This window comes from Carassius auratus, chromosome 3 (genome assembly GCF_003368295.1).
Source record: "Carassius auratus strain Wakin chromosome 3, ASM336829v1, whole genome shotgun sequence".
Classification (NCBI taxonomy): domain Eukaryota; kingdom Metazoa; phylum Chordata; class Actinopteri; order Cypriniformes; family Cyprinidae; genus Carassius; species Carassius auratus.
Window position 1 is genome coordinate 17,248,407 of NC_039245.1, and position 11,895 is coordinate 17,260,301.

An 11,895-nucleotide genomic window follows, 5' to 3' on the forward strand; every position below is an offset into this window, starting at 1 on the left:
TACATTGTCTACACATTTCCAGTTCACAGTTTACAGTTGATCTAAGGAGCCACATTTCCTGCATTCTTTTGGTAGGAAACATAGCCTCTAATTTGGCCTAATTGGATTAATGAGGAAAGGTGGTGGTAATAACCCTTAGCATTCTTCTTCAAATGCACTTGAAATTTAGATGCTCCATTTTTGATCCCATCCTCATCACTCACCAATATATAAATTCAACGCTCAATGCATGTTTTAAAATTCTACACAACATATGTCATTTTTAAAACATCTTTTTCTGCAGTATATACGCAAAGTATGCATGTTGTATAGGGCCCCAGAAATGCCAGGGGGCCACCTTTCTCTAAAAGGCTATTTAAATTTATGTTTAATTTTTGATTTTGGCCAGTAGTTATGAAAACATGAATGTTTCTTTGCTTAATGTGGTGTGCTGTCGCCCATTCGATGTAACATCCAAATCAGTCAAATCATGTAACGTAACTGTAATATTCAGTCTCCTGCCATTCTTGCTCGATACTAAAATAAGAGAGTTAAATTCACACTGAGCTGCGAAAGAGACATTGTTCCCCAAGCGATTTCCGTGTGCACAATTAGAGAGTGAAACACATATAGACTACTTTGCACTTTGTATATGTCAAAATATCTGTCTTGCCGAATTTTCACTAAACACAGCAATTATGTCTTAAGTGAAAAAAAAAACAGTTTTAGAAGAAATTGAATGCTAGTCAGTATCTTAATTTATATGGTGAAGTATATATATTTGTATACCAGGCTGTTATGGGCTAAATATTTAAACTGTTGCCCTATTTCCAGTGCCAATTTTACCCACCATCATGATGCTAAGATCTGCCATTATTACAAAATATAAAAGGACAGATGTAAACATGTACTAAATAAAGATTTATGCATTATAGACTCGTCTCTTGATAATGAACACGTTAAGAAAATCTGACCAACAGCATACGATTTCCATTTCCTTAATTATAAACTAATTACTAAGTTACTGGCTATGAAATTCTTATGTGTGGAATTCAGATTGTACTATTATTATTATTATTTACATATTCATCATTATATCATCACACACTGACATAAATTTACAGTTATTACTGACATAAATTTGCATAATGGTGACTCACAAAAATTAAACTAACAGATTGGGTTGGGTATCGTTTGGGTTTTTTACGATACCGGTGACATTTCGATACTTTTAAAATGGTACCGGTGCCTAAACGGTGTCTGAACTGATACTTAAAAAAATTATGGATAACATTAAAGAACATTACAAATGTTTTAAATTAATCCATAGCTTTCACCTTGGATGCTCTCATTTGCCAGGTTGTAATTCCCTTACTCGAAGACTAATAAATGTATTTCATGATCTGGGTCATTGTTTAATACAAAACCACACATAATGTTTCTACTGCATCTCTGTCACTCACTCTGATATTTAGTTAAGATGAGTGCTGTCTGTCACTGTCTTTAATCATTCCTGTGAATTACTGTGTGGTCATTCTTTATAAAGCAGCAACAATGTTGTTTGTAAAGTACAGTACTGTGCAAAAGTCTTTTCACACACATTATGGCACATTATGTATTATCAACCCCCACAAAAAAGGGGTTTAAGCCAGTTATTTATATATTTTGCTGTAGTGTGCAGTTTTATTTGCTAAAAGTTATCTGCTGCCATTTTTTTTTACAGTGTGTAAGTTGCAATGATCTTTAACTGTTATTTCAAGTAATTGTAAATGTTTGGTACATTCAATAAATTAGTTTTTTTTTTTTTTTTTTTTTTTTTTTATGTCTATCCAATCAACTTCTTTTGTTGATCTCTCTAACTCAAGCATGTCCAAACTTGGGCCTGCATAGTTTAGCTACAAATTGCCTCAGCACAACTACCTGGAAGTTCCCAGGATACTAGCAAGACCTTGATTATCTGGTTCAGGTGTGTTTAATTGGGGTTAAACTCTGCAGGACAGTGGTCCTCCAGGAGCAGGATTGGACAACCCTGATGTAGCTTATTTGTACTCTGCAAAGTCAAGGAAGAAACTTTGCTTCATTTATTGTACCATTATAGGGCTATCATGATATATATATTGTGGTAGCTATAGAAACTTGGGAGGAAAAAGATATCAGTCTAATTATTTTTTACTTTGTTTGAGTTTTTCTTTTTCACCCAATGAATATAAGGATACTGGTCAACACGGGACAAGACTCTGGCTTTCTTTGTCTTCTTTGAAGCTCCTATGAAATAACGAGAAAGAAAATACTGTCAACAGTAATAAATATTAATGGTAACACTATACAATAAGATGTCATTTGTCATTATAAAACATTAATGTATTAACTAACATGAATGAACAATTAACAATACATTAATTACAGAATGTATTAATCTTTGTTAATGTTAATCAAAATAGAGTCATTCATTGTTCATGTTAGTTCATAGTACATTAATGTTTACAAACCCAACTTGTGATTTTAATAATGCATTAGTAAATGCAGAAATTAACATGAACTAAGATTAATAAATGCTGTGGAAATATTGTTCATTATTATTTATGTTATTTATGTATGTTAACTAGTGTAATTAACTAATGTTAACTTTCCTTATTGAAGAATAACCGCAGATGAGGCATTAAGTGCATGGCACTGTGAGCAACTTAATATTTTACAGAGTTTAATGTAGCAATGTGGTCGCTCAGTTTTTCAAGATCAGTTTTAATTGTGTAACTGTAAATAAATTTGAACAAAGAAATAAAGTGTCACAGGATGTATTAATTGCAAATATATATATAAAAAAAAGACAAGTAAAGAAAATGCAGTACTTAGTAAAATAATCCCCCTTTACTTCAATATAGGAACACAGAAAACCATTGTTAACAGGTTAATATAACGTTTCCCATTCTATGACTAGTAAAATAATAACAACTTACTCTGACGAACACAGTTCTTCTCAAAGTAGCTGAGAGCGCTGCATATATACTGCCACCTGAGCACTCAACAGTATTTACATGTGGTGTTATCATAATAAAACGGTTCATTTTAAATATTGTGGTTATTGCTAATACCGGTATATAGTCACACACTAAATTAACACAATATCAGTAATTGTTGCTTTGAATATCACGGTTATCGTCAATACCAGTATATTGCAATACCCCTAGTACCATTGCAATCAGGTTAAATCTTTTTTGGAGGACTTAAGTTGTTATTGGTTGTTCTTTTATAAAATATGATTTAAAATTTTGGTTTAAATATATGTGTCTTTATCTTTCTGGCAGTGATGTGTTTTAAAAGCATGCTACTGATCTTGTTGTAAAATTTCCTTGTGTTGCATTGTAAATATTTTATAAATAATAATTTTGTAAAAATTTATAAAAAAATAAATAAATAAATAATAATAATAATAATCCTCTCAGGATTTGATGTCTTGCTGAGATTTTGCCTATTGTAATATCTCTTAAACTTGATTATAGCAATTTAAGAATAACAAGTTTCTTTATCATTGATGATATTCTTCTTACTGATTGAGGTGGTTGTTTTTCTTTGTCATTATTTTTCTTCCTTTTCCTTTTATGTTACTGTATTTCAATGCAATGCTATTTCTTGTCTTGCAATACAAATAAGAAAAAAATATGGGTAACACTTTAGTATAGGGTCCAATTCACTACTAGTTGCTTATTAGCATGTGTATTATTAACATATTGGCTGTTTATTAGTGCTTATAACGTACATGCATGACATCCATAATCCTACCAAATACCCTAAACTTAAACTACCTTATAAACTATTAATAAGCAGCAAATAAGGATTTAATTGAGGCAAAAGTCATAGTTAATGGTTAGTTAATAGTGAGAATTGGACCCTAAAATAAAGTGTGACCAAAATATGTCCTCGCTTTCAATTCTGCACATGACTGCAAGCTGCAGTATTGTTTTCAAAGTGAGTACAAGACAGGCAGCAACAGGATTTTACTTTTGTAACGTGCCTGACTCCACCTGCAAAATTCTTCCTGATCTGGTGTTGGCAATAACAAACTTTTAAACGCGATGGAACCTCAACATACAGGTAACGCATTTCCTTATAATTACCCTCCTTTATGTTTGTTATGTTAAATATAAATGAGATGCAATAATTAATTGTGAGATTAATTATTAACGGAATTATTAAATGTATTGTACAGTATCAGTGAGTTAGTTTTTGTTTTTCTGTGTGTAAAATAATGTGTTGAGAATCAGAAATGTTAGGTTATGTCCAGTTCTACGTGCAAATGTAACATTATTGGAACAGGAGATGCAGGAGGTCATTGCATAAGTTGAAATAAAAGTGCCATACCATGTTGTTTAATACAAATTCCTTAAAACGAAAATGCCTTTAGCGATTCAAATACTTCAGTCAAGATTCAAGATTTTTATTTGTCACATACATGATTATATAGAGCATATATAATCAGCAGTGAAATGTGAGATCATGTCCAATCCTTCAGTGTGGTTCTAAAGAGCAGTTTATTTCTGTCAGCTGTCATTCATAAAGCATGGAAATAAGCAACGTCACCAAAGTGATGCTTCTACAAGCTTTACTATGAGATTCTGCTTTATTTCAAACTTTTCATTACTAACATTGTTTATTGAGGAGTCTGCTTTAGAGAACAAGTTGAGTCATGAGCTCTTGGACAGAAGTCAAATCTGTTTGACTTCATCATGGATTATATGAGAACATATTAAGTTGTAAAACAGCTTTTTATATACTATGTACAGTAGTTAAAATGAGTCAAAATAAAATGATATCAAAATAAACAATAATTATTGTTCAAGCCCACAAGTCAACTTTTACTTTAACCATATGGCTGCTTGGATTAATACTTTAAGGATGTTGATTTCTATTGGTTCATGTTTCTGTGATGACAGAGTCAAATGTAAGTCTAAAACATTTGTTTCCTAGCGATGGCTGGCCACAAACCTGTGTGCAGAACACAGAGCAAAGACAGACCTCCTACAAGTAAGTCTTACATACAAACACATGGAATAATAAATAAATTATGAGAAGAAAAAAAAAGTCAGAATATAAGCTTTGTCATGACAACTCTCTGAGGGTCTGGCATGACAACGACGTGCACAGAGCGGGGCAGGGGGGCTCAAGCCGGCTCAAAAGTGCCCTTTCTTTGTGATGTAGATGCCCCCTGAACACGATTGTTACTGAGGATAACCCTAACCATCCACTCTATTTAAAATGTAATAAGTATTGTAACTCATTCCATTTGATTACTTTTTAATTACTTTTCAAAAATTCTAATGAGTGTTTTCAACTGTTTACAGTCAAACGAATCCTTCATTCATCCTTCAAACGAAATTTCAGAATCCTTCATCATTTGAATTAAGTTTAGTTTATTTGTAAAGCACATCCACCACAAAAGCACCTCTTTTTACTTTAAGATTGTTCTGAGGTTAAATACAGATTTAAAACCATATAACAATAAATAGTTTAATAGCTATGATACCATTTTTGAAATCAAACCTTTGCATGGTTATGAAAGGAAACAAAGGCATCTAACAGTTATTAAAAAAATAGGTAGTTCCATTACATGTAACTTAATTCCCCACACTGCTGAGCATGGCCCCTCAAAATGTCTGTGCATGGCCCTGATTCTTAATATAATATACAGTGTTTTCAATAAATATGTGTGTGTTTGCAAACTATGGCACTTATAGAATTCAAATATGTTTTTTGCAGTTACCATCTGGTAGAAAACTCCTGATCTCCTTTGAGGAGTGTTCAAATGTGTGTGTTGTGTGTTTCAGTGAGTGATCTGAAGATTGTTCTGCTAGGGAAGAGCGTGTCAGAAAACAGTGGTGTCGGAAACTTCCTGTTAGGACGAGCAGCGTTTGACAGTGAAGCTCCTCAAGGTGTTGTAGAGCGAGTCAGAGGAAGACTGAAGGACAGACATGTGACCATCATCAACAGTCCTCAGCTGCTCCAGACAAACATCTCATGGTATCAGAGGAGACAGACAGTGAGAGAGTGTGTGTATCTGTCTGATCCAGGACCTCATGTGATCGTGCTGCTCCTCAAACACGATCAGTGTTCAAGAGAAGATCAAGAGTGTGTGGAGAAGGTGCTGGGATCTTTCTCTGAGCGTGTTTTTCAACACAGCATGGTGCTCACGACACAAGAGCCCTCTAAAACAAATGCAGTCCTAGAGAAAAGCATTCAGAAATGTGCAAACAGACACTTCAGTCTTCAGAGGAGCAGCTCTCCTGATGATCTTCTGCAGATGTTTGAGGACATTGTACACATGAATAATGGACATCACCTGGTTTGTACTGAATTTGAAGGTTCTTCATATTTTATAATGAAGCAACAGGCCATAAAAAGACGTGAGTATAAAATAATTAGATTTTTCTACCATTAAATGAAATATAATTCAAGTTTTATTTATTTCTCCTTTTTCTATTATTTTCAGAGGGTGTGAAGCTGAATCTGGTTGTGTGTGGAAGTGACGGGACATTGAAATCCTTCATATCAGAGCAGATCCTGCAGCAGACAGACAGAAGATCAGATGTGGAGCTTCATGGACATCAGATCAGTCTGGTGGAGCTTCCAGCTCTGTTTAACATTCGGCGCTCAGAGGAGGAAGTGATGCGTCAGACTCTCCACTGTGTGTCTCTCTGTCACCCTGGAGTTCATGTTTTCCTCCTCATTATTCCTGACGCTCAACTTAATAATGAAGACAAAGCAGAAATGGAGGAGATACAGAGGATTTTCAGCTCAAGAATTAATAAACATGTCATGATCCTCATAATGCAGGATTCAGAGCATCAGACAGAAGAACTCAATGCAGAAACACAGTCTGTCTTTGAGAGTTTTGGAGGACGGCATCATTTCTTTGGTCCCAGCACACAAGTGTCCACATTGATGGAGAACATCGAGCAGATGGTGGAGGAAAACAGTGAAGGGTTTTTCTCCATGGAGACATTTTTGGATGCACAGATGAAAAAACTGCTGCAATTTGAAGAGATGAAGAAGAAAATCAGCTCACTAGAAAAACATATTCTGTCAAAAAGTAATAACCAAACATAATTTCAAATCTTAAACTACAGAGCTAGAAAAAATGTTTTTTTTTTTTTTTTTTGTTTCATAAATTTGTATTTAAAAAAAATCATACATTTATATTTTTAAACAGCTGAGGTGAATTTCAGAACTCCAGCATTCTCCAATTCAAAAATTCTAATTCAGAAATTCTGTACAAAAACAAGGTCAAAGGTCAAGCTTCACAGTCAAGTCGATCCTTTTGGCCAGTCACAGAACTATTACACTTCTCTATAATGCTGATATTGAAAGTTCTGATGTAAGTTTATAATATGAATATTTACAGATAATTTGTTATTCAAACAAAATCTATAAAATACACCATAAATACATTTTTGGTTTAATGTCACATCTAAACTAAAATATTTACTAAAATATTTACAAAATTCACAGTTTTGGTTTCATCTCTGAAACACATGTGTTATAAAACACATTTTCTCAGTTTGTGACAGATAAAAATATATAGTAAACCGTTTTTAAGTACAACAGAACATTAATGTTTTGTTATGTTTCTAGAGGTCTACTTCCAGGCAAAACTTAATTCAAACTTCTAACAAACACACTTGAACTAAATAATCAAGGTCTATTGGTGGTGGAAATTATAACCTGATCTCATGCTTCTGCGTATCAATTCCACGAGTTTGTTTTTCTATTAGGCGTACTATTTAAATGGCGTGCATTTGATATACAATAATTAGGATTCAAACACGTGCGTATCACATGCACACCAAACTCGATTTCTGTGTATTAATAGCACACCAAATAGAAACCAAAAATCATGCTATTGATACAAATTTTCATGAGATTGGGCTCCCATTTAGTGTGAGGATCAACAGGGCAGATTCTCACAAAGGGACTCCACCACTGGTCATTGTGTTTTTATTAAGCTTTAATATTATATATATTTTTTTTAAAGGTTCAGCAGAGAGCAAAGATGATCTGAGGAGGGTGCTGCTGAGAAAAGGTGTTTGTGCAACCGGAAACAGCATCAGAATCGAAGAGAAGATAAGAGAAGTGGGATTCAGAAGAGAAATACCAAAACAAGAAGCATATCAGAGAAAGATACGTGATGAGATGAGACGAGAACAGGAGACATTAAAACATGACATGGAGGAAATGAGGCAAGAAAAAGAAGAACTTCAGATCAAATATGACACAGAAATAGACAGACTGATTAATATGATAGAGAAACGAGAAGAACAATATAAAATAGAAATAAATGAAAAAGAAAAGAAAGAGAGAGACATCCAGGATGAGATGAAAAGAGAACGAGATGAGTGGGAGAGACAAAAACTAGAAGAAAGACAAAGAAAAGAAGAAGATGAGAAAAGGAGAGAGAGAGAAAAACAGACGTCTGACGAACAGTTTCAGAGACTCAAGAGTGAAATGGAGGGAATAATCAGGGAGAATGAGAGAATAGAAAGAGAGAGACAAGAACAACTAGAGGAATTTGAGAAGAGACTGAAAAAGGAAAGTGAAATGAGAGAAAATCAACAACATGCTTTTAAAGAAACACTGAAACTCCTTGAAGAGAAGCAAACAAGACGAGTAGAGTGGAGAGAATATGAAAGAGAGAAAAAGAAGATCTGCTCTGAAACTAATGATTCATTGCAGGTTAGTGTTCATGTCACTTCTTGTCTTTCATGTTCTGTTAAATGAACTATAATAATTAGGATAATAGCAGAGCAACTCTCAAAACAGACAATGACAATGAAAGTTGACTGTTTTTTGAATATTTTGTTTACTGAATGATTTTTGTTGGTATCAACTTCAGAAGGTCATAGCCTACAGGAAACTGGAGAGCGAATACAGCAAGTGGTCCTGGAGTCTCCACAGTGCCATCATGAAGACTGAGAACAAACTACTCAACCATATAGAAAATCAAGCAATGTGTAAGGTTGAAGAAACTGATCTTCAAAAAGAACTGAAGGAGACAAGTAAAAAAGTAGAAAAATCCATGTCTGAATTCTTTGAGAAAGACAAAAATAAAGATATACCGTTACAATGGAAAACCTCATGTGAAATCAAAATCAAAGAGCTTCAGGAAAACATTGTGAGAGAAACAAAGAGGAAATTAACTGAGGTTCTCCAGCAGCGAGACCTGAAGAAAAAGATTGATGCTCAGAGGACACACCATGAAAACACTCTCTATGAAAAGAGCAAAGAACTTGCCTTAAAACTCAAAGACAAAGTAAGAGATAAAGAAACACTGAATAAAGAGTTTGATTTGTTTTGGGAACAATGGATGAGGAAGATCATCACAGACACTGGTCCAATCGAAGACACTGACATAATGAGAGATGTGAGAGAGATCCTCAGTGACGTCCATGATGCTGTTCCTATAGACCACAAGAAGTGGAGGCATATGTTTTGTGTGTCGAATTATTCAGATTATGTATGGTTAAAGAGATTCAGTGGACTTACAGGAATCTTAACGAATGTCTACAAATCAGCTAAAGAGAACTTGAGTGACTTTCTGTCTAAAGAGGACAAAGACCAAATAACGTCTTTTATCTCAGATGTTGCTCTGCAGACAGACACAATGGTTCAGTTGTTTGACATTTCAAAGATGGGCTACAACATCAGCTGCATTCAACAACTCATAGGTTACATCAAGAGGAGAGTAACACAGCATCAGGAAGGACCAGTGAAATATGTGTTCAAGAATGAATTCTTCATTGATTTGGTTTATACCATCTGTAATAAGGCAAATAAGATTATCACCGATGAACACAGGATGTTCATGGAAGATAATGATCCTCTTCTCTGTTTGGAGGAGAAGAGAAAGGAATACTATAGTATTTTCCAGAAACACCTCAATGGAGCCACATCGGCTGCCATTTTTGGTGAGATCATCTGTCAGAAACTTAAAGAGCCTATTAAGCAGAGTCTCTACAAAAAGACGGCAAGAGATTTGACAGATGATATAATGACTAACTGTGAAACACTGAAGGGAAACAGATCAAAACTGGAAAAACACGTCCTGAAGTTGTTGGCAGAAAATGAGAATTTTTCTGCATACATGGACTACATTAATTATCCCAGAAATCACTTCAAGAGTTTCATCAGGGATGAAGTCAGTCGGTACATCACTGGTAAGTTCAGTGCGAGTGTTTTGCCCAAGATGAAGCAGAACATCATACTCCTGCAGCAGAGGATAATGAAGGCATCACATGAATCTAATGAATGTGTTGAAGAGAACAGTGGAGATGTTAGTTTGTGGATAAAGAGTTTCACACGGCAGCTCTCAGATGTGCTGATCTTCTCAGAAGAAGACCTTGATGGAGTGAAACATGATGGTGTTGATTGTAAACTCTTAAAAGGAGTGATAAATAAAGTACTTCCTAATATTATGTCAGACATCAGCAGAGAATTCAACATCAACACATTTAATGAAAAACTGAAATTCAAGTCCAAGCCAGATGAGATATTGATTGATCACTTGTGTTGGTGCTGTTGGGCTCAGTGTCCGTTCTGTAAAGCCACCTGCACCAACACAATAGAAAACCATGAGGGGGATCACAGTGTTGCATTTCACAGAGTGAGGGGAATTAATGGCACATGCTACCGTTTTACACAGAGTCTTTGTGCTGATATTTGCACAAATTTAGTGGCAAATGATCAGGATATTTGTCCATCAAGTGGAAAGATTTCTTGGAAAGAAATCAAAATAACAAGGCCTAAATATGACATGTGGAGCATCATCCCTGGCCGCTCAGTGCTGCCCTACTGGAAGTGGTTTGTGTGCAGATTCCAGAAAGATCTGGAAACATACTACAATAAAACATTTGAGTGTGAGGGTGAGATTCCATATGAATGGAGAACATACACAAAACAGGATGCTATTGAGAGTTTAGACAAATATATTATATAAATGCAGCAGATACAGAATGAATCTTTTACCTCATAACTGGAGTCCGCTCTGATCACAAAACCTCACTGAGACTCAGAATTCATCAACATCTCAGAAGAACATTGATGCACAAAATAAGTTTGAGTCAAGTATTCTCTTTCACATAAAAGTATTTGTAAACATATTTTTGGAGAATATGCCTGATTGTGGCAAAGAGACAAAACTCAAATGTTTGATGTCATGATAGACTGTTCATGACATAAATATATTGTTAAGACAAGAGAGAAGTATTTGTTTTGTTGTTTTGAAAGACCACGCCGAAAATATACACACAATGGTCGTTGGATGTTTGGCGACGAAGCTGGCTATCAGTTATCCATCAGCTGGCTGGCGTTGAAAAGAAAAACTTGGGCGAAAAAGTCCGCCTTAACATTCTGATCCCATTGATTCTGATTCGGATGCCATCAAGCAGTATCTCTGGTCGTAATCAGTCCTTCACTGACCAATCAGCGTTCATTAGCAGAATGCTAGCGTGTTATCAGCAACAACAACTCAACCTGTAAGAAATCGAATGGACATAAGTACTCGTTCATTCAACTTTCGACCTATAACCCATGTTGAATTTGCAAAACCTTCAATCAGATCTGAGATTTCTCAAAGGCAATCGGGTGAAAGGGACAAATTTAGCCATCTAGCCCCATAGACTCCCATTCATTTTGCACTCAGTGGAACTCTGGTGGAACTGCAACCAAAATTCGGTACAATAAGACTTAATAGAGAGTGGGAAGGCTCTCCGTAGATGGGCTCTGATTGTATTGAGGATTGAGGAAGTGGCATGTCTCTTATAAATTGTCTCTGCCGAAGTTACACATACGGTGTTTCACTCAATTGAGGCTAAAGCAAAGGTTTTTTGATTACTCACTCACTCTTGAGCGTCTGCCGTGAGTGATTTG

The 11,895-nt window shown here is 35.1% G+C and overlaps 1 protein-coding gene across 1 annotated transcript; it reads left to right on the forward strand.

The window, feature by feature from the left end:
- Positions 1 to 4,001: 4,001 nt before the first annotated feature.
- LOC113054722 (interferon-induced very large GTPase 1-like) lies at positions 4,002 to 11,350 on the forward strand. Its single transcript, XM_026220473.1, has 6 exons — positions 4,002 to 4,071; positions 4,945 to 5,001; positions 5,802 to 6,377; positions 6,464 to 7,063; positions 8,006 to 8,703; positions 8,867 to 11,350. Exons 1-6 carry the CDS (start codon positions 4,053 to 4,055, stop codon positions 10,961 to 10,963), a joined length of 4,047 nt encoding a protein of 1,348 aa, XP_026076258.1. The 5' UTR covers positions 4,002 to 4,052; the 3' UTR covers positions 10,964 to 11,350.
- Positions 11,351 to 11,895: the final 545 nt, after the last annotated feature.